Raw genomic sequence first — 23,321 nt, forward strand, 5'->3', positions numbered from 1 at the left:
GAGTACGTAGCGTGGAGTGTGAAAAGTGTGAAGCACAACGCGGTTAGGAAAAGTCACACCACAGAAAGCCAGCGGAACGCGCCGGGAAGTGATGACCGCCTGACAGGTACCCCCTCTCCCTCCCGCCGCCGGGTGCTGGGCTAACGCGATTTCGCCCTCAGGGCTGGAGCTGTCCCTGCGGTAGCTGTTTCTTAGCTCCCAGGAAGTTCGGGGCGCCCCGGTACTGCAGTTTGCCAAGTGTTTTCACAAATCTTAGTTCATAAACCTCTTTCAAAAGTCTGGAGAAAACTGTTTCTGTGCTCTCACTGTAGGATAGAAAACACAACGGTCACAGAAAGTAATCGAAGGCAAAGCTCAACAGGCTGCAGCCTGAACTCTTTTGAGCGGGAAGCTCGAGCCTAGCGTCGCTCGCTGGGCGACACCCCTCAGGCTCTCAGGCCGGCGCCTTCTGGGGACCATGTCGCGCTCCGGCGGTGGCGGCTGCGCCCGGCTCAGGGCGGTGCCGCGGCCGCTGGCTCCTCCTGGGGGTGGGGCGGGCCGCGCCGGGCGAGGGCGGGAGGAGGAGCAGCCGCAGCGGCTTGAGGAGCTGCAGCGCGAGGAGCGCGTCGCGTCCGCATTTCTCCCGCCCGGGAGAGACAGCCGCGCTGGCAGCTCGCGTCGAGTCGATCTGCCCGCGCCGCATCCCGCGGCGCCCGGTCGGGCTCCGGGCACCAGGCACCACCTAGGCAGTTCCCTGCAGACGGCCCCGGGCCCGCGGCCCCCTCGGGAAATGTCCAGCGGCCGGAGAAAGGGCAGCGCCCCCTGGCACAGCTTCTCCCGGTTCTTCGCTCCCCGAAGTCCTTCCCGGGACAAGGAAGAGGAAGAGGAGGAGAGGCCGGGGACGAGCCAGCCTCCGGCTCCAGGCCGGTCCGCTGCCAGGTGGGAATCGCGGAGGAGGTCGCGGGGGGGCCCTGCGCGTACTCGCTAGACGAAGGCTCCCGGCCTGACCGCCGGCAGCTGGCCGCTCTTGGGCCAGGCTGCAGTTCGCCACTTTCTGTTCTTCTTCCTCCATTGCTAAAGTTTCCTCCTCCTTGCCCCGTTCCCGTGCCGCACCACTGGCCTCTCCTCTGCAGGTTAAATCGGGCAGAAGTTCTTGCCCGGCGGCCGGACCCATATCCCCCGATCCCCGCTTGGCTCCGCGCTCTTCCTTTCCCACCTTCCCCTGCCGGAACGTGATTGGGTTCCCGTTCCACACACGCTCTACTCTCCAAGTTCTGTGGCAAAAGCGATTGCCCCGGCGTCCCGCCTGTAGTAATGGGAAACACTTGTGAGCCGAGCGGAGCCGTCGGCCAGGGGAATTGAGGGCGCGATCCCAGCACCACTTGTGGGGGAGGAGATCGGGGCAAAAGTGGAAAAGGTAAAGCTTTGGGGCGTCACCCCCTCAGCTAAGATGGTATTTTGCCATCTTATTTAAATTTTCTCAAAATGATTTTTAAAAGGAATTGTGATAATGCGTTCCCAAGACTTTCACCAAAAGGGACTGGCCATGTAAACGACGCCACATTTCTTTACTTCTCATCTCTCCTAGAAACAGCTGCCTCAGGTTCCCAAACAGATTCGGGAAATCAAGTTTCCAGCTGTCTTGGTTTCAGTAATCAAAGGGTACCCTTTCTCTGTAATATTTTTATCTTTCCTTCACTTTCCTATGTTCAAAAATCAAAAAGTTTTAGACATGCCTCATTTAAATGCGTATTTCTGAGTCTTTTCATCCCCCCTGAAGAAAGAGGGGTTAAGTAAAATGCAGCCCGCTTTCTTAAACTAATGAGAGGCTTACACTATCTCCTCCCGAGATTGCACTAGAATGACCATTGTCATTGGAAGGACACTCCAGAAAGCCATGTTTACTTCGGACTCAAGATTTCCTGGTGGGCTTAAAAAAAATGGATAGGAAACAGAACTGAGAGTGAGCCAGTTCCATTAGTATTCAGATTTTGTGATGTGATTTTGGTGGTTTTTGTGTTCCTCAGTTTACCCGCTTGTGAAACATTTTCATTATGACCGTCTGTTAATCACATGCCACATATTTCCAAGAAAGCTCCTACGATAATTGAGTGGTTAATCTCCTGGGACGTTTCAGCTATTATTGCTCTGACTGTTGAGAATTTAAAATTCAAAGTTACACAGTAGTTAAAAATAGTTTTGAAGTCTGACAGATCTCATCCAGGGTGTCAGCTAGTTCTGCTGGTGTGGGCAGGCAGCCTGTGGTGCCTGCCACCGCCGTAGCAACACTAACAGCCTTGGATAATATGAACGCAGCCTGCAAGGAAATCCCAAGTAGGCTCAGCACAGTTGGGGACTTGAAAGTCAGTGTTAGAAAGGAGTAAGCAGGTCAGTTTCAGGGTCATGTCAGTAATGGCCTGAAATCCTACTGGTCTTTCCGCCCCATTTTGGCTTTTTAAGGCACTTCTCAATTCTAATTTCTTTACTGACTGGAGCTGACCACTCCAGCAGCTAGTTCCTTGTTCACCTACCACTTCTCTATTCTCATCATCTCCAGATTGGCAAAACTGTGGCTTTTTAACAATGAAGGTTTTAATTGTGCTTATATCAATGCTAATTTTGTTCTCATCTTTTTTGGAACTTGCCAGGTGTTGGGGGATAGCAGATGACCCCTTGTGTGGGTGTTTTACTGTTTTAAATGAGCTTACATCTTTCATTTCAAGGGCATAAACAAACACAAAGCCTTTATTGAAAATTTAATAAAACAAATGGAACCTCTTTGTAGTAATGAATGTCCCAGTAACACAACACCCTGATGTTAACAAGATTGGAAACAGAATTGCAATTTGTCACTATGATCTTATTTCAAAATGAAAGGGTGTTTTGGCTATTTCTCTTTGTGGGCATAAAAACTTGTGTCATTATGAGAGCTGGATATACCTTCTGTAGAGGTGATTTTAGATGAAGAGGAGTCAGTGCAACAGACAAACGGGGTTGGTGTGGTAGGGACATAAAGAGTAAGAAGAAGGGTTCTTTGTTTAAGAGCTATAAGAAGCTGGGAAGACCACTTGAAAACATTAATATGAATCCCTATCATATGTCTGGCACTTTACAAAGTACTTTCAATAATATTATTAAACATGACCTTTGACCAAACCTATATTATCAATATCCCCATCTTACTGTAAAAAACAGGGTTAAGGAAACTTACTGAAAGTTATGTAACTACTTTTCAGTCAGTGAACATGGTATCAGATGTGCCTACAATTCTGAACATGTAATAAAGGTTATTGTCTGCATCGTGGCTTTTTGATGTACTTGAAAGGAAATGCACTCTCTAAAACCTGTGTTTTGAAGTCTCCTTTTTGCATCCCCAGTGTTGATTTGCATGAATTTTTTAATGTAACATGTACAAATATAAAACAAGACATAAGTTCCTTAAGAACAGAATTCCTTGTTTCTTAAGTACAAAATTAAAAAATAAACTAAAACTTAATTATGAGACCCATAAAAGTAGAATTTACAACATCCTGAAACTGTTTTTTTGGTTACTCACAAAATGCATACTGGGACAAACACCAGGTCTTTGGGGAGTTGCCATGCCTTGATACAGCTCTTCCAATATTTTACTGTTTTGAACCATAGGAAAATCTTTGTTTTTATGGTGTGCTGTAAGTTATATGGGCTTCAGTTGGTGAGAACACTTCATTATGTTTTCTTTGTTGCTGTTCTGATCTCATTAATCTTTCACAATTAAAGAAGGCCTATTAGCATCAACACTATTGTATATCCCAACTTAGGCGTGGGCACTCAAATTGCTTGATAGTACTCATATCAGGTGGTTGACCATTTCCAGGAAATGCTTATATTAATTTATTTTAGATGATATAAAAAGGAAAACTGCAATTGAAGTTTTCATAGAAAACTCCAAAACTCCCAGAGTTCTGTGGATCCTAGTTTGAGAATCAGTGCTGCAGTGTTAAGCCCAGTTTATAAGTATACAAGGAATGGACTCATTAGAAGTGATAGGGGAGACCAGGAAGTGCTTCCTGGTAGGGATGATTTTAACTGGGTCTTCAAGGAATTGGTGATGGTTCTATACAAAGAGAACTTAGCAAGAGAGAGAAGAGGGAACAGGTATTCCAGACTGAGCAAAGGCCTACAAGGGGTTTATGATCTGTTAGGGGTTATATACATTAATTGGACAGAATGAAAGGAGCAGTAAGAAAGTTAGGTTGGAACTGGGTCATAAAGGTCTCTAGACAAAGTGTTTGGCTCTAGATTTAAGGCTCAGAGAATTTTTGCAAAAGCCTGTTATACAGATATTGCTGAAATATGCAACTTGGAGGAATTCCTGCTTTATTTTATCTGCTTTGAGAAAATGATTGCTCAACTTTGTTTCTTGGCTGTATCATGCATGATGGACCTGTTTAAAATGAGTTCTGTGCAATGTTTGTAACTGAAGAGAGATGGTAAGGTGAGAACAGTATTTATCAAGGGCTGACTGTGCACTTACTCCTGGGCTGGGTACTTTTACTTGCAACATATCATGTAAATCTCACACTCAGCATGAAAGGTTGGTCCACTTATTACCATCTGACAATTAAAGAAACTGAGTTTGAGAGAGCACTCAGTGATGGATGCTATGGGCGTTTTGAATGGAACAATTCTTTGAACTGGACTCTTTTGTCCTTTGTAAGATATTTGTTATCCATGATTCCACACACTAATTGCCAGTAGCATCCTCTGGTCATTGGGATAACTGAAAACTCCTCCACCCAGGTGGGTGGGAGGGAGAGTGGTACCACTCCGAGTGGAGAGTGATTTACCCTAAATCATGAGAGGACGTGAGAGGTGATGTTTGAACTTAGGTCTCTCTAATGGACTCTAAAGTTCTGGCTCCTTTTTTGACACCATCCTGTCCACCACCCTTCTGAACTCTGCTCCTTCAAAACATATTTGAATATGTGAGGCAATTGGATTGTTCCTTACTTTGTTCTAGAATGGGTGACACTGTGGCCCATTTCAGCTATATTCCTTTTGGCTGTTACTTTGACCAAATACAGTGTCATTGATGAAAAGAAGGTGAAACAGGATTACTAGGCCCAAGGTCAGGGGCTGTGTCTTAATCTTTGTGTCCCCTTCATCTTTGTGAACCCATCTCTTGGGTTCAATAAGGTGTCTACCAGGTGGCTAATTTGGGAATTCTATTTTTTGCTGTGAACATTCTTTGGAAATGGACTCAATTGCATGTTCTGAATGTGTTAAAGTTGCAAGGATACCACAAATTGACCTGCAGTAAGTTTATGTAATCAGAACTTCTAGCTTTATTGATAGTTATAACATTTTTAAGTTTTTTTCCTCATCACAGTGGAAAATATGTAAAAAGGGTAATAGCAAGTTTTGTAAAGTAAGAGAAAATATTCCCTCAAGGTAAAATATTTTCTATCCAAAGTTCTGATGAAATATACCAAAACCCAGATATAAGAAATATTAGTTACCAATTATTAAACAAAATGGTAGCAACAAACCGTAAGTGGTTGTAAAATTAAGGAAAATAATCCAGGCTATATGCTGAAAAGAGGGAATCTGTGTGAAGTAAAAGTTAAGAAGGTAATACTTTGAGTCTGTTCAATCCATAAGTTAAAGTGGCTGCTTTGTGTCCCACATGGTGCAAAGCAATGTGAATATAAAAATAAATGAATGACCAAATATGCCTTCATAGAATTCACAGATTAATGGAGGAGATAAAAGTGTACATCTCTGTTCTTAATATGAACTCAGTATAAATCAAACACGTCTTTGGAGTGTGTGACTTGTTTCATTCAGAGCATACTTAATGTTTCACAAATGTCATACATTGTATGAGAACTTTAATTGGGCTTTCAAAATACATTCTCACATTATTAACTTTTCTCCAAGCATGGTTTGGTGAGCTTCCTTTGCCAAGCCAGCATAGTGAGGGAAACATGATAGTAACTGCACCATCAAGGTGAATGGAAATGCTGCCCCTTGGTTCTGTTGCTCTCCTCCTTGACCCTGCAGGCTTTGCAAGTCCTAGACAGAGGCAGAAAAGTGCATCCTTTCAGGAATCAACATTCCAAATAAGTGGCAGTGCTTACACAAAATGACTTGAAGTTGTTAGAGAACAAATCGAAGTTTTCAACTAGTAATAAGTCATTCTTAGTGTTTATTTGGCAGTTGTATGTGGCCAAGTAATGGTACCACTCCATCCAGCGGGACTTCCCTGAATGTTTGACTCCCAGGAGTTTCTAATTGGAAGTATGCTAAAGCACTGAAACAACTGCTTAACCAAGTGTGTGTGTGTTTTCGTTTTTCCTAATCAACTAATGATGACAAAAGCAAACTACCCTTTATTAAGGCACTACTCAGATCCAAGCCCTGAGCTTGGAACTTTAAAAATATCAAATCACTTAATCCTCAGAGCAAACGTATGAGAGAGGTATCTTTACTGCCTTTTACAGACATATAATTTAAGGTTTCAAGAGGTTCAGTAGGTAATCAAAAGTCTCACAATATTGGTAGTAGAGTCAAGAGTCAAATTTTCCTTCCTGAATTCAAAGCCTACACAGCATTATGTGACAGCTTCCTCCGCTTAACTTGGGAAGCCTCGTAAAAGAAGGCTGCCCTTAGAAAATGGTTTGGAATGGAAATAAAAGACAATGGCATGCAGCTGGACATCTGCCCAGATGGACTGGGTCAGGGCTATGGACAATCAAGAATTATACTCCTGACAGTTGGGAGAGGAAAATAAATGTATACATTTATGCAGATTATAGATTTATATTTAAATACAAAGAAAGGGTCAGTCTCCTTCAAAAGAGAGTTTCAAATGGAAACTATAGCAAGATACCGTATTCTACCTATTTGATAAGCAACACTCCAGTTTGATGTGGGAAAGCTGGAACTCTCATACACTACTAGTGGGAGGGTAAATTGATATACCACTTTGGAGAGAAATTTGACAGGACCTATCAATATTGCAGATTCACATACTCAGCATTTCTTCTCTGGGAATTCCACTGAACATGTACAGTTTGCAAACAGGCCAAAAGTTGCCTATAGAAGTTAGTCATTGTGGCATTGTTTTAACAGCAAAAGATGAAAAATAGAGTAGAATGCCATCAGTTGTGGACTAATTGATAAATCATAGTACATCCATATAGTGAAATATGATGCAGCTACCAAAAAGAATAGGAAAGCTTTTTATGTACTGTTAAGGAAATATCTCCAAGATACATTAAGGAAAAAAAAAAAAAAAGGCCAGGCGCGGTGGCTCATGCCTGTAATCCCAGCACTTTGGGAGGTAGAGGCGGGTGGATGACCTGATTATCAGGCATTCGAGACCAGCCTGAACAACATGGTGAAATCCCGTCTCTACTAAAATACAAAAAAAATTAGCCAGGTGTGGTGGTGCTTGTCTGTAATCCCAGCTACTCCAGAGGTTGAGGCAGGAGAATCGCTTGAACCTGGGAGGCTGAGGTTGCAGTGAGTCAAGATTGCGCTCCAGTCTGAGCAACAAGAGTCAAACTCCATCTCAAAATAAATAAATAAATAAATAAAAACCTACAACGAATTGTGTATAGTATGCCCCATTTGTATATACAATGAAGGGGATATGAAATCTGTTACTAGTGTTGCGTAACTTATTTTGGCGGTATGGGGAACTGAGTGAAGGGATGAGAGGCAGGAGAAAGACTATCTTATGCCTTTGTACACTTAAAAATTATGTGAATTACCTATTTCATAAAGTGAGAAAAAGACTGGATTAAAATCTGGTGAATATCTGTGGTTAAAAGAACGGAAAAAAAAGAGAATTTATGATCCAGAGTTGGCAAAAATCCTCCAAAGAGAGAATACGCTACATGAACTTATTCAAGTGAGAAAAGTTTCAGTTAAGGATATGAATAAATAGAAGTAGTTCTTGTAATGCAGAGTAATTTGATATTTTGACACTTTGCACAAGTAGGAGTGAGGCTTTTCTATATTTTTACTCTCTAATGTGAAACTGGGTAGAGTTGACACAGCCACAAATTTATCAACATAACTCATTTTTACGTGGTCACCTGTCATCCACCTTGACCTCTCCAGTATGACCCAGGACAGGTTATTAACCTCAGAGTCTTTTGTGATAAATCAAGGGAGTTGGTTTTCATCCGTAAGGTCTCTCTCAGCTTTAGCATACCAGCCAAAACTCCATGGCTATTAGGTGTATACAAAATTGATATGCCTTACAATTAGAAAGATTTATGTTTTTTTTGGGAAAGTCACATATGAAAATGCTTTAGTTAATCCTCCATGTGATCCTAACATTTTGGTCATTTGATTTGAAAGCTTCACCTGTGTTTAAAATGAATTAATTTAGTGTCGCTGTGTCAAGCACCAGTCTAGGTCCTGGGAATCCAGCAGTTAACAAGGTGCAGCATTGTCTTTGCCTTAAAGCACTGATGCAGTTTTGTGGGGAAGGCAGACATTGCACAAATTTTTCTTTTCACTTGAAGTAAGTACCAAGGTAACATGTAGGGGACTGTAGGAGCATTTAACAAATGTGAGCCCATCCTTGAGGCTCTCAGAGGAAACTTTTAATCTCATTTAAGCTATTTCTCCTGGAACATGTGTCTAAGTAATGTCTTTCTGTTCTTGATTTATAAACTTTGGACAATATATATTGACTTCTGGTTATGGTGGATGAGCACTTAGCCATTTTATACCCTTCCACATCTCATTACTTATCCAGCCAAAATAATCATTATAATTGGAAGATTAAATAAACCTGTAGATTTCTATGACTATGTAGCTGTTGTTTTCTGCTAAGCCAAGTGCTGTACTATGGTTACTTTCTTTGTGTGATATTTTGGTTTTCATGGAGTAAATTACCTTGTTTTTCATTTTCTTATTGCTGCTACTTCTAGAATGCACAAATACTCTTATAAAACCACCACTTTCAGTGTTTTTTTTACATCATTAAATCACATCTACCAGTTTACCCCATGCCTTCCGAGACCTTTCTCTTGGTCTCTGTGTCTTCCTGTAATTTGTGTCACCTAGTAGTTCCCAAGCTTCCTGCATTGATCTCTACTACTCAGCCCTATGTGAGAGCACCTATTTTTGGACCTCATGTATTCCTCTTTCTTGGTTAACTCCCCCTTTTGTTGGCATATGTCTAACAAGAAAGGGTGCATCTTAGATAATTTTTTTTTTTTAGTCTTTGCCTTTTTCTACTCTAGTAAATCATAGTTTCGGTATAAATTTATAGACTCAAAATTACTTGCACGCAGATTTCTGAAGACATTTTTCTATTAGCCTTCTCTTTAATTCTGGATTGTTGGGAAATCTGAGGCTAGTATAATTTCTGGACCTATTTTTGTGATTCATTTTTTCTTTGCAAATTTTGAAATCTCTTTTCAATGTAGACTCTACAAATGCACAGTAATGAACCTTGCACAGTGCCTTTTTAATTTATTTTGCTGGACAGTTGGCAGGCTCTTTCTCTTGAGAGGCTTATATCTTTCGATTTAGAATGGAGAGTTTGGCTCAAGCTCCCTGTGTGTGGTCTGTGCTTTCTATACTTTTATTCTTGGTATTCCAGAGTCTGGAGGCTTCTCTTTTTAAAAATTGCTAGGCTCCTGCCAAATGTTATAATTTGGAGATGTGAGTTCACTAAGAAATCAACTGACAAGAGGAAGATTAATAGGAGAAATGACATAGAAATTTATTAGCATGCAGGGCGAAAAAAATCACAGAGTGACTACCAGATATCCCAGTAAGGTACAGATGCTTATATACCCCACCTCTTAGCAGAGAGGAAAGTGGATGATTTTAGGGGACTAGTAAATGATTTTTATGGGAACTCAGTGAGCTTGAAGAACATAACAAGGGCCTGGGACAAAATCTGTTGGACCCATGGAACAGACAGTGGTTTATGACAAAAGTCTGTTGAGATATTATGACAGACTTCAATCTTTCTTCTTGTGACGTGAGTTCAGTTAATGAAAACTAGGGAAGGGACTAGAGGTAATTGTTTTCTTCTTTGATGGGTCCAAACTTTAAGCAGATAAGAGAACTTCAGAGAACAGAACTTCATTCTGTGCTTTGGGAGAGACAGAGGAGCAAAGACAAAAGACAAAGGTGGAGTTCAGAGAGACCTTGAGGCTGCTCAGTTCAGCATGTCAAAGTGCCATATTTTGGGATATGGGATTCTGAGTTTTTATCTATTCTTTTTTGTAAAAGAATTATTGATACATAATTATTGTACTGTTTATGGAGTGAGTATATGTGATATTGTGTTACATTCATGCAATGTGTAATGAACAAATCAGGGTTTTTAGGATATCACTTCAGCTTAGCACTTCACTGTTAGTGCAGGAGGGAGATTAGCGTTAACAATAGTGTATTATAAAATAGCTAGAAGATAAGATTTGAAATGCTACCAACACAAAGAAATGATAAAAGTTTTATTTATTCTAAATTATATTTCTGCCTGTTTTTCTTTCCTTTGAAAATCTCATCTATCCTGAATGCTGTTATTCTTCATCTTTTTTTTTTTTTTTTTTAACCTGGTAGCTTATTTCCTCTTATTAATTGCTTTACCATCATTTCCATGGGACAGAGTTAAACGTGTTCACCTATACTGTTTTGCCAGAAATAGCTAGAAAATCTTTGCAATTATCATTGTTGCCAAACTTTTTAATTCTTTGAGTATAAATTGAACTCCATAACCTAACCTCTCAATGATGGCTATGAGGAAATAATTGCTTGCTCATGGATAGGAAGAATCAATATTGTGAAAATGGCCATACTGACCAAAGTAATTTATAGATTCAATGCTATCCCCATCAAGCTACCACTGACTTTCTTCACAGAATTAGAAAAAACTACTTTAAATTTCACATAGAACCAAAAAAAAAGAGTGCATATAGCCAAGACAATCCTAAGCAAAAAGAACAAAGCTGGAGGCATCATGCTACCTGACTTCAAACTATATTACAAGGCTACAGTAACCAAAACAGCATGGTACTGGTACAAAAACAGATATATAGACCAATGGAACAGAACAGAGGCCTCATAAATAATGCCACACATCTATAACCGTCTGATCGTTCTCAAACCTGACAAAAAACAAGCAATGGAGAAAGGATTCCCTATTTAATAAATGGTTTTGGGAAAACTGGCTAGCCATATGCAGAAAACTGAAACTGGATGCCTTCCTTACACTGTATACAAAAATTAACTCAAAATGGATTAAAGACTTAAATGTAAGACCTAAAACCATAAAAACCCTAGAAGAAAAGCTAAGCAATACCATTCAGGACATGGGCATGGACAAAGACTTCATGACTAAAACACCAAAAGCAATGGTAACAAAAGCCAAAATAGACAAATAGGATCTAATTAAACTAAAGAGCTTCTGCACAGCAAAAGAAACTATCATCAGAGTGAACAGGCAGCCTACAGAATGAGAGAAAATTTTTACAATCTATCCATCTGACAAAGGGCTCATATCCAGAATATACAAAGAACTTAAACAAATTTACAAGAAAAAAACAACCCCATCAAAAATTGGGTAAAGGATATTAAGAGACACTTCTCAAAAGAAGATATTTATGCAGCCAATGAACATATGAAAAAAAGCTCATCATCACTGGTCATTAGAGAAATGCAAATCAAAACCACAATGAGATACCTTCTCACATGTTATAATGGCGATCATTAAAACGTCAGGAAACAAGAGATACTGGAGAGGATGTGGAGAAATAGGAATGCTTTTACAATCTTGGTGGGAGTGTAAATTAGCTTAACCATTGTGGAAGACAGTGTGGTGATTCCTCAAGGACCTAGAACCAGAGATACCATTTGACCCAGCAATCCCATTACTGGGTATATACCCAAAATATTATAAATCATACTACTATAAAGACACATGCACATGTATGTTTATTGCAGCACTGTACACAATAGCAAAGACTTGGAACCAATCCAAATGCCCATCAATGATAGACTAGATAAAGAAAATGTGGCACATATACACCATGGAATACTATGCAGCCATAAAAAGATGAGTTTTTGTCCTTTGCAGGGACATGAATGAAGCTGGAAACCATCATTCTCAGCAAACTATCACAAGAACAGAAAACCAAACACCACATGTTCTTACTCGTAAGTGGGAGTTGAACAATGAGAACACATGGATACAGGGAGGGGAACATCACACACCAGGGCCTATTGGTGGGTTGTCAGGAGGTGTCTAGGGGAGGGATAGCATTAGGAGAAATACCTAATGTAGATGACGGGTTGATGGGTGCAGCAAACCACCATGGCACGTGTATACCTATGTAACAAACCTGCAGGTTCTGGCCATGTATCCCAGAACTTAAAAGTATAATAATAAAATTGCTAAAAGATTACAAAACAGAGGTTTTCTGCTGTCATAGTCTGTGTTGTTACATAGCTGTGTGCTATAAAGGAATACCTGAGGCTGGGTAGTTCATAAAGAAACGGGATTTATTTAGCTCACGATTCTGATGGCTGGAATGTTAAGACTGGGCATCTGCATCTGATGAGGGTGTCAAGCTGCTCCCAGTTGTGGTGGAAGATACAGGAATCACTTGGGAAGAAAGGAAACAAGGGGTCAGGAGGTGCCAGGTTTTTTTTAACAGCCAGTTTTCGTGGAACTAACAGAGTGAAAAATCACTCACCACCACTCCAGGGAGGGCATTAATCTATTCCTGAGGAATTCACCTCCATGACCCAGACACCTCCCGCTGGGCCCCACTGCCAACACTGGGGGTTGAATGTCAACATGAGCTTTGGAGGGGACAAACATCCAAACCATAGCACTTGCATACTTCTAAAATCAGATATGCTTTTAAGTGCTGCTTTCAAGTAAGGTGTTGGCACAAAAATATAACCCATTGTAATAGGCAGAATTCCAAGATGGACCCTAGCATAGTTACAGAAAACAGTTAAGGAAAAATATTTTATATGTTATTTATGACAAACAGTACAAATGGCAGTGTCAGAAGTGAAGTGAAAATGGTATTTGGGTGGTCTCACCAATATTTGTTTTATGTAATTTTTAGAAGATATGCTAGAAATTTTTATCTTTCATATTAAAATTTATACAAAAGTGGTTGCTACCTCAGTGGCAGATCATAAATTTCTTGTAACTACCATGCTTCTTATGACAAAGAATGAAGTATTTTGAATTGGATGTTTTAATAACCGGGGACAGATTAGGTGAGATGTAAAGTCTCTTGCCTTTTATTGTCTTGTCAAAGCACAAAGGCGCATTTACAGGCTGGAAGGATGGCATTGTGCTTTTTATCAGTAAGAGCTGAAAATGTGAACCGTAATAATGGTGCTTCATTGTTCTAAGTAGGCAAATAAATTTTTGGCCATGTTGCATATATTATGATACGAAGGAATTAACATTAGGTAATATTTGCAGTATTTGTATTTTGTTATTTAATTGCTTGCATTATTTGCACTGACTTGTTTTTGCTTTCTTTTTCATCAGCTATGCTACTTTTTTTTTTCTCTTTTTGATAGTAATATTTGCTTTTACAAAACAGGTATAAAATTATAAGAGGACCAAAAAGCAAAAGCACACTCATAACCCTACCCACTCAGAAACATACATCGTTCTTTCAAATGATTCCCTATGGGTTTGTCTAAATACGTCTTCATGTCTAAATATTTTTGTAAAAGTAAAAGTTCTTCTTCAAGAGTTTGGAACTTGAATTTTTTTCACTTAACAATAGTGCTGTAACATTTCTGACAATAATACATTTATTTATATGTTGTAAAAATAATTTAAAATTGAATTATTAGAACAACTTAGTTGTGTCATCACTTTTCAGAATCTTGTTTGCATATCTAAATGTGTCTCTACTTACATAGGGTTGTATTCTAATGGGGAGGGAAGAAAATATCTAGATTAATATATAATATGCTTTGAAGTAAAAATAAAATGGGGAGGGATAGGGGCATAATGACAGTGGTGAGTCCAGGTAGGGTGGTCATGAAAGGTGTCTGTATTGGGTAGCATTTAAGCAAAGACCCCGGTGATATCCGGGAGTGGGGCATGAACAAGTCTGAGGAAAGAACTTTCTGGGCAGAAGGAACATTCAGTTAGAAGGTCCTGGGGCACAGTCATGTGGCACAGATGCCAGTGTGGACAGAGACACAGAATTAGAGGAGGAGTGGGTGTTAGTGACATGGGGAAGAGAGCCAGGGGCCAATGAGGTAGGACTTGTTAGTTCATAGTAAGGAGTTGAAATGATGAGTTTACTTTTGGAAAGTATCACTGGGCATGTGTTTATATGTGTTTGTAAATGTGTTTTTATATTCACATATATATTATCGGTTTATCTGTGTCTGGAAGAATTTACAGAGGAGGAAGGATTTCAGTTGGAGGGGAGGTCAGCCCAGGTCAGATTCTGGGGAGCTTTGCGAGGGCACAATCTCGGGTCTCCAGTTCCCTGTCCTCAGAACAATTTGTTGAAAGATATGTGAATGAATGCTCCATTTTAGAAAGCAGCTAAAATACTGTTGTGAGTTCACATCACAGCAATAGATTCAGGGTATTGAATCTTGCGGGGGTGAGTCAAACATTCAGAATCTGAAGGTTATGAGGTGGATGGAGAACTTGGGGAGAATGGAGCAATCACTCACAACACATGTAAGGTAGACAGCTCAGGCACATCTCAGACGTACTGAGATTCTCACTCTGCAGCCTGTGATTTAACTGTAATTATGGGTCTTATTTTGGGGGCGTGAGTTGGGGGACAGGAAATAAGGCAGCCTCAAGGTAGATACATAAATTATAGGAGAGGACTGACATTATAGAGCAAAGGAGTGTCAGAAGTCTCAGATTGTGAAGCAACAGAGCCTCATAATCATGCCTACCTTTCCTCTCTCCTCCTGATTTTTCTCTAGAATTTTGAAATCATTCAACTGCCAGATGTTTGGGCTAAAATATATGCTATTTGAGTGCCTTAAAATTGCAGCTTTTAGTTACCTTTTAATTTGAAGCCCAGAAATAGTGCCATAACCACCTGTTTTATATTCTGTTAATAGCCATTAAAAAAATACAAGTACCACTCTACTGCTGGCAGACACCATTTGTGAATGGACAGTTTTCCAGATGGTGGTTTGCAAATCATTGGTGTGGAACTCTATTTTTCTTCCCATATCATTGGACCTGCTGGATGGTGCTCCAGGCCGGTGCACAAAAGTCAATTTAATCCATAATGCATCTGCAGTATAGCTTTGAACAAAGAAAATTATAGAACTTGTCACGTGAGGCTATATTTCTAAGAAAAATATCCCAAGGGTAATGTAGATCCCATGGCTTGAGCAGACCCTTTGGGAGGGTGTGAGGATGAAGTCCTTGCTGTATTTAAGGACCCAAAAGAGGGCCAAGAGGTAGAATCTGAGGGAATAGAGGGCAGGCCCAGAGCGAGCCTCAGTCATTTTGAAATAAGGAGCGGTAGACATTTCTGCCTCTTTGTTATGGTGCCCTCATGCTAATTTAGATCTAAGTTGGTTTCTTGGCCGTAGTCTTTCTCATCTTTTACCAGAAAAGCCTCAAGTTTAGTCTACCTGTTTTTTTCCCACCCATTCTTCTGTTGTAGAACATAGCAATGTGGGATTTTAGATCTGACAGAGATCTCATATCAGCTGGTCTGAACCTTTTTAATTTACATGGTTGTAAACCAAAAACGTTCATTTTGACAAGTGCATTTTGTCCTCAAGGTGCTGTCTCTGAAACACACAAAAGTTCATTCTGAGTTGTTGCAAAGCATTTTACTACTTATGACAGAGGGAGAGGGAGTGGATGGGTAAAGATCTCGTCTCGTTCTGCATTATTTTTCATTTAGTCCAAGGGAAAGTCTCACCTGGAAGACTGGGGTATTATTTGATGACATTTTAAGGGAAGGATAGGTTCTGGCTACTTTTAGGACTTCATCACAGGAGTTGGGTCAGGTGGGCTGTGTGGTGAGGAAGAACATACCAGGAAGGAAAGGCCTAATGAAGCTGAGGTAGAAGGAGAGGTGCTGCTGAGTGGACCAGGCTTTTGGAACCAGCAGTTTAACGGTAGTAGGGGAAGATAAAATGATGGGGAGATTTGCCCTGATTCTTTTTCCCTGTTCTCAACAGTATTGCTGATTCTTCTACTGTATACCACACCTCATGTAGTAGAAGTGAAAATCTCAAGTGGGAGGATACTTTCAGGCAGCATCAGTTTTGAGTGGAGTTGGAAACAAAGGAGAGAAGGTAAATCGGCCCTGGAAGTGGAGAAATGTCCCTGTGGACAGAGGGTTGGGGTGTGCTGTTTAGATGTAAGAGCATTCCCAAATTAGGGACTACCTTATGTTAAGTGACCTCATATTTGGGGGTGCTCTGAATTGCTGCCAGTGATGGCATTAGCACCAAAGATCGCTTCCTCTCTCAAAAGGGCAAGAATTCATAGACTCTGGCATCCATAGAGAAGTAGACAAGCCTCCAGAAGACGCTTATGGAAGCTGTATTCAGGTCTTTACCGTTTCCAGATTTTCCTGATGCAGTCACGGTTATGTGTGAGAGAAAGGCATAGGAGGAGGAGGTGCCCAACAGGTGCTTACAGGAGGGGAGGAAAGCTTTACTCTCCCTTACACCCTCCACTGAGTGTACCTTTGTTTCTGTGCGTCTATCCTGTGGCCATCCAAGAAGGTGTTTTCTTACCTCATGAGAAATTGACTCTGAGAGAGGCCCGGAAGCTTCCCTTGTGCTCCAGTCTGTGGTATGGACTGAACGAGGGGAATTTTTTCCTTCCAGGTCCCACCCTATACTTTCAGTGCTATATGTGCTCATTAGGGCAACACTGCTTTTCTGGATGGAGGAGCTTTGCTGAACAGCAGTGTTGGAAAATGGGTAGTGTTTTCTAAATAATTGTTACCTAATCTTTAGCCACACTTAACATATTTAAATAATAAGTGGAGATCCTCCTGGTCAGACTTTTCTCTTCCCTCTACATCTATCAGTTGTTGATGTCAGCTAAAGATAGAGAGGCTCTCAGACCAGTGTTTATCAAGAATGGGGTCAGAGGGCCACCTGCCTTAGAACAACCTGGGGTAAAGGGTGATTTGTAGCTCAAAATGGAGATTCCTGGACCCCGTTCCAACTGGATTCCTTGACAATCAGGCCCAGAAATCTGTTTGAGAAACATAGATACCCCAGGTGATTCCGATGAATATAGACATGAGTTCTGAAAGAATGAGGGCAAGGACCTGTCTGGTTTGTACATTGTGCAACCCCCAGCACCAAGAACGGTGCCTGACACATACATGTGTGCACTAGTAGTTTGTTGAGTGGGTGAGTCCTTCCGCCCAGTTTTCCACTGCTTGTCTGCTATTGGTTAGGGAATCTTGTTATAATTTAATTTAAAGAAAATAATATATCTTCAGTGACAGGTTAGGAGTTCTCCTTTATGTAAATTATTTGAAATTTAGAAGGTTAAAGTGATCCTTTTTTTGCATTGCCGATGAAAAATATTTTATGTCTGGCACAGAGTCACATAAAGGCTAAATAACTATATGTTGAATTCATTTTCAGGCATGGTCCAAATAAAGTTACTTGAAAGATGAGGAGCTTTTATGTTACATTGACCTTCATATTTGAGCTATTTTGAAAGATTAATTCTTAGTTCTGTTAGCTAAGGTGAGGCTATTTAGAAATGTTAGGTGGTTTTATTTGTGCCTACGTGTGATTTTGAATTCTGCTCTTCACCCTTTGCCATGAATAAAATGTCTGCTTTCTAAAAATATTCTTAATTGAAATACCCTGGGTCCCAAAGGGGGTTAAATTGTGAGCAAACAATAGGAATGGATTGTGGTCTCTCATGAAGTTTGAGGCGAACATGTTTCTCTCTCCTTGGTATTTATTTTTTAAGAGACTGAAAATATCACCCCAAGCCTTTTGAGCCCTTTTAATTTTATTTTATATTATATTTGAACTAAGCAGACATCTGAGTGTTCACTGTTTTTGAGTATATTTAGCTACTGTGTTCTCATTTTTTGTGTGTTTTGTTTTATTTTTAAATCAACTGAAAATGACCTTGTTCTTGTTGAGTGATTTTTTCCCACCAGCCCCACTCCCTACTTAATGGTTTTAGAGAAGTATGTTGTAGGATAGGAATGGCTGGCATATTCTTTCAAGAGACTTATATGCTACCTCCTTGAGAAAAAAAGACTGATGTTATAATTATATTCTTCCCAGTGTAACAGTGTTTTCTGATGAAGGTAAGCAGGCACAAATGGAAATATGGTTATAGATTTTTTTTTTTTTTTTTTTTAGACAGGGTCTCACTCTATCACCCAGGTGGAGTACAGTGTCATCCTGAATAGCTGGGACTACAAACGCGCACCACCATGCCCAGCGTTTTTTTTTTTTTTTTTTTTTTTTTTTTTTTTTTTTTGTCAAGAGAAGGTTGCCATGTTGCCCAGGCTGGTCTCAAACTCCTAATCTTAAGCCATCTGCCTGCCTAAGCCTCCCAAAGTATTGGGATTACAGGCCACACTACACCTGGCCTGGTTATAGGTTATTTTTTAAAAGTCATCTAACAAATACTATTTGAGTGCCTTCGTGGTGCCAGGTGGGATGCCAGGCTCTGGGATACAGACATGAATGATACATCTTCTGAATTAATAAGTTTATATTCTCATTGGGAAGATGGACAACTAGCTGTTAATGATAAAGAGTGGCAAATATGTGGGAGGTATTGCTGCATGCAGTGAGAGCACAAAAAATACAAGTAAAACCAGAACTAGGCTGTAAAGGATTTAGAGTTGATTAGGGTGGGGAAGGATGTTGCAAGCAGCAGATTAAAGTGATTTGTAGGTGTGTAAACTTTGGTATATTCTAGTAATGTCAAGTGGTTATGGGTAACAGTTATATCAGGAGCTAGGGCATGAATAATGTTATCTATGCTAAGAATGTTTCATGTGGCAAAGTGTTGAAATTTTAATAAAAGCAATGATTTTTATCAGTCAACCAAAATCTTAAAATATGTCGTTTGCTTTAAAACTCAACACATTTTAAAATTTTGGTTTAGTAATAAGAATCATGCAACTTAAAGGATATAAGGGAGAATTTTAAGAAATATCAAGTAATTTTTCTTTTGGTGATTTTAACTTAAATTCTTTCATTGTTTGCTCAATACTTACATGCTGATTTCCTGCTGTGTTTTTCTGGAATTTGTGTGTGTGTCTGTAGTCTGTACTTGGAAGTGATTACTGGTACTTGAAAAGACTGAGTTCTGCCATAATCTCATGAACTTAGCTGCATTTTCTGGAGAGCTTTTATATTAGAAAGGAAACCTTTACCGTTTTCATTTACAGTCTTAGGCAGGAGGTTTATAGAAAATCCTGTAAACACACCAAATGAAGCAGAATTTCAGGAATCCTGAAGCATGAACTAGGAGACTAAAATTAGATGTTGTATGTTTAGATAGTTTTTAGGTAGATCATTCAAAATAGATTGTAGTTAGATCACTTGTCGAGGTCAGCATTATTCTTAATTATACCCCAAATCTTTATAACATGATCTTTTTATATGTATTTGCCAGTTTGTTTTTGTTAATTTGAGCTGAAATAGACCAAAATCAATTCACATTTACTTCAAAAAAAAAAAAAAAAACCAAAAACTGAATCGTAAACAACCTTTTGGCAAAAGATAAAGACTAGTAAAATAGAAAAAAGAGATAAGAACTTATTCACTTTTAAAGAAGCAATTATGAGACATTCTTATTTTATACATATGTACAGGTTGCAATTCTGTATTGTACAATATTTTCTATTGTTTTGTTCTTGATTTTATTCCTGAATTGCCCCACAGAATTTTTTATGTGTTTAACACACAGCTTATGTGTTTTTATATGTGTGTGTGTGTATATATATGTGTGTGTGTGTATGTGTGTGTGTGTGTATACACACTTTTTCTATTGACATTTAGAAGATTTAAGGATCTGTCTAGCTGTATCTGTTTGGTCCATGTGTTTGTGCATGGAGTCTTGGACTTAATGACATTTTATCCATTGTATTTTCCAGGTGTTCATGATTTATTTTTTGTTTCCATATTTTGACCATGACCATTTGTTTCTTGGATACTGTGCATAATAACATAGACTTTTATGGATAGAAAATCTAAATGGCATAAATCGTGTCCTGTCTTTCCATCTGATCTGCTTTGGGACGGCCTTTATATACTTCCTCCTTTCCAGGCCTTCCACCACCAGTGACCACTATTCGACATCTGGCCCACTCTCAGTCATCCTCCTGCTTATGCTTGTCCCCTCCTTGAAGGCTTCCCACTGCATGTAGGACAAAGGTCAGATTTTGTAACAGGTCAGGCCTGGTCTTCATAGTCTGGGATCCACTAATTTTTGGTCTCAGTCTCATCCCTTGGAGGATTACCTCTGTCCTTCGCAAGCTTTGTGCTCCAGACTTATATTAAAAGCAAACAAATAAAACTTGGTTTTCAGAAAATGCCTGATTCTCTATTACCACCTGCTTTTGCACCTCCTCTGAGGGTACTTTACTGAGCAAGTAGAATTGGTTGTTCCTTGTTTCTTTTATGCTTCATAGAATTTTGTTCATTTAGCAATTATAACTCTTATGAAACTGTATTAAGGTTTATGTATTAGTCTCTCCAACTAGACAGAGTTTTGCAAAGAACCTGACGTACTCATTTTTATATCCTTAAGGCTAAGCACAATCCTTGGCATATGGTAGAGAGTCAATAATCTTTAGAGTGAAGCTACTTAATTTGTCTAGTATTATGAAAGTATGAAAACAGGATAATGTTTAAAAGGAGATATAAATATTTAGATCTGGAAGCTGGGCGCAGTGACTCATGCCTGTAATCCTAGCACTTTGGGCCAAGGTTGGAGGATCACTTAAGGCCAGGAGTTCAAGACCAGCCTGGGCAACATAGTTGAGACCCCCATCTCTACAAAAAATGAAATAACTGGGCATGGTAGCATGCACCTGTAGTCTTAGCTACTTAGGAGGATGAGCCAGGAGGATTGCTTGAGCCCAGGAGGTTGCAGTGAGCTATGATTGCACCACTGCACTCCAGCCTGGGCAACAGAACAAGACTATCTCTAAAAAAGAAAAAAAAATCTTAAATGTGTATTGGGAAACTAGTTTATAATGACATCCCAAAAGGCGTCTGAGGAGGTATTCCAGACTAAAGACAGTTAGAAGTAACTATCTGGGAAATCAGATTTTAAGGTGCCATCTGGAACACGTTTGGGGCTAGATAAGCCTACATCTATTTTTGAGTATTCCCAGAATTCACTAGATAGACCTAAATGTTTATAGTGATTTGCTGAATAGAAATGCATTCTGTTCCAAATAACACCCAGCATAGGCATTAAAAAAAGATCTGGCTGTGGGGAACCTTCACGTAAATAATACCTTAGAGTGCTAGCACTTGCCAGTGTTATGAAAGTAATACACAGGTGCTCTTTTGTTCAGATATATCGTTACTGTGATGTTGACTATTTGTATAAGAAAATATGAGGCACAATGAATTCTCACAAATATCTGAAGCCTAGATGAACATTTTTGAATGCATTTTTTGAGTTTAGAGATTCAAATCAATATATCCTTGGTATAACATGGTGTATCAGTCTTTGGGCATGGAAGATAAAGGACCTTTCAGTTTAGGTTTAAATACAGAAAACTTTTAGTTTAGTAGTTTTAATTTCAAAAGAAACTGTGGTTTTTATTTTTCAGTGTTGAAAATGAGCCCATGAGCACAAGTCAGAAAAAGGAAAATGTACTTTCATCAGAAGCAGTAAAGGTATAGTTTTAAATTAATATTACTTTATATCAAGTAAATATCTTAAATTACTGTTAATTCTTTTAGATTCTATCATCTTATTTTACATTTCAAAAAGAACACTGTGTAATTACTTTTTGTGGAAATCCAGCCTGGCTTTGTCGGACACTTGCATCGGGAGGTGGGATGGGGGTCTGGACGGGTGGGGAAAGGCTCTGAGAAGGGAGTATACAGAGTGATGTTCTTGGCTTTGCCACTAACCCAACTGTGTGATCTTCAGCTGAGGCATTTAACGTCTTTATGTCTTTGTTTGCTAATCTGTAAGTCAGATTACATGACCTCCATGGTCTTTTTCCTAGGAAGTTCTGGGATTTATGAGTTTTCTGAGATGTTGCAAAGTAATAGTGCTTTTGGAGGGTAGAAGTTAATAATCTGTTTCTACATATCATTGCTCTGTGTTAGGTGTGTTTTGGTTAGCTTGCATGTCATTCTTGGCTTCTCTAAGAGGACAAGCACAAAAAGTAGATACCTACACACCTACATAGGGAATTCTCCATGAGTAGTTGAAAATCCTTGAAAACCACTAAACCTTGTGATCTCTCTTTTTATTCATAAGTGATTTTCTAGAAATTTGATGTTTCCAATTTCTAGGTATGTGATCGTGTTTTGGTAGCTATCCCACAATCATGGCTTTTGGTCCCAGTTGCTTTCTTTTCACATGATTTGTGACAGTCAAGGAGAAAATTTGAATCTTCTGGGAATTTCAGAATAAATTAGCTTGGTCAGTAGAAAGACTAAAATGTCATCTCAATTCTTCATGACTGATATGGGCACTTTGTAATATTTTTAAAAACTATATAATGCCCAGCACATTACACATTATAAAGACAAAGTTGTTTTAATTCTTTATGTCTACCTTCTCCATTATAATAAAAAAAATTTATTGAAAGGAAAAAATGAAGATCACCTTGCTTTCCTTTCTTTACTCCTTTGTGAGTCTGGCTACCAAATCCTTCTCCTGGTGGTTTTATCATGTATCTCGCTTCTCTTCTGCAATCAGTTGCTAGCCAGCCTGCTGGTTTACCATTGTGTGGGCTCTATAGCTGCTGCTGCTTTTTCAGTTTGTACATGGTTCGAGTTTCCCTACTCAAGACTTTTACTTCTAATGCAATAAACGAAACTTGCCCTTGTGTTGTTTCATAGGAAGGCTGTTACATCTGAGATCTCAAACTTCCCAGTTTCTTTGGTTATCAGCTTTTGTCATTCCGTCTCTTAATCCCTTGTTTCCTCTGTACTCACTCTTGACCTTTACCAAACCTTCCTGCTTTCCTTGCTCCCTTTTCTTCTCTTAGTCTCTGCTTCTTTCCCCATTTAGCCTATACCTGATGGTTTATTTTAGCTATACTTTCACCTAAATAAATCTTTAGTGTTGAAACTTGAATAAATTCAGGCTCTTATTTCCAGTAGTGCTGTTTTCCACCTGCAGAGGCTCTGAG

At 39.5% G+C, this 23,321-nt stretch overlaps 1 protein-coding gene across 1 annotated transcript in view; it reads left to right on the forward strand.

Moving 5' to 3' along the window:
• Positions 1–257: 257 nt before the first annotated feature.
• Positions 258–23,321, forward strand: part of CRYBG3 (crystallin beta-gamma domain containing 3) — a 124,313-nt gene continuing 101,249 nt past the window's right edge. Inside the window, exons 1-2 of the mRNA XM_025376029.1 lie at positions 258–918; positions 21,780–21,846. Coding sequence (XP_025231814.1) covers positions 458–918; positions 21,780–21,846 — 528 coding nt within the window. The 5' untranslated portion in view covers positions 258–457. The remainder of the gene's footprint in view (positions 919–21,779; positions 21,847–23,321) is intronic.

The sequence above is a fragment of the Theropithecus gelada genome, chromosome 2 (assembly GCF_003255815.1).
Source record: "Theropithecus gelada isolate Dixy chromosome 2, Tgel_1.0, whole genome shotgun sequence".
NCBI lineage: Eukaryota > Metazoa > Chordata > Mammalia > Primates > Cercopithecidae > Theropithecus > Theropithecus gelada.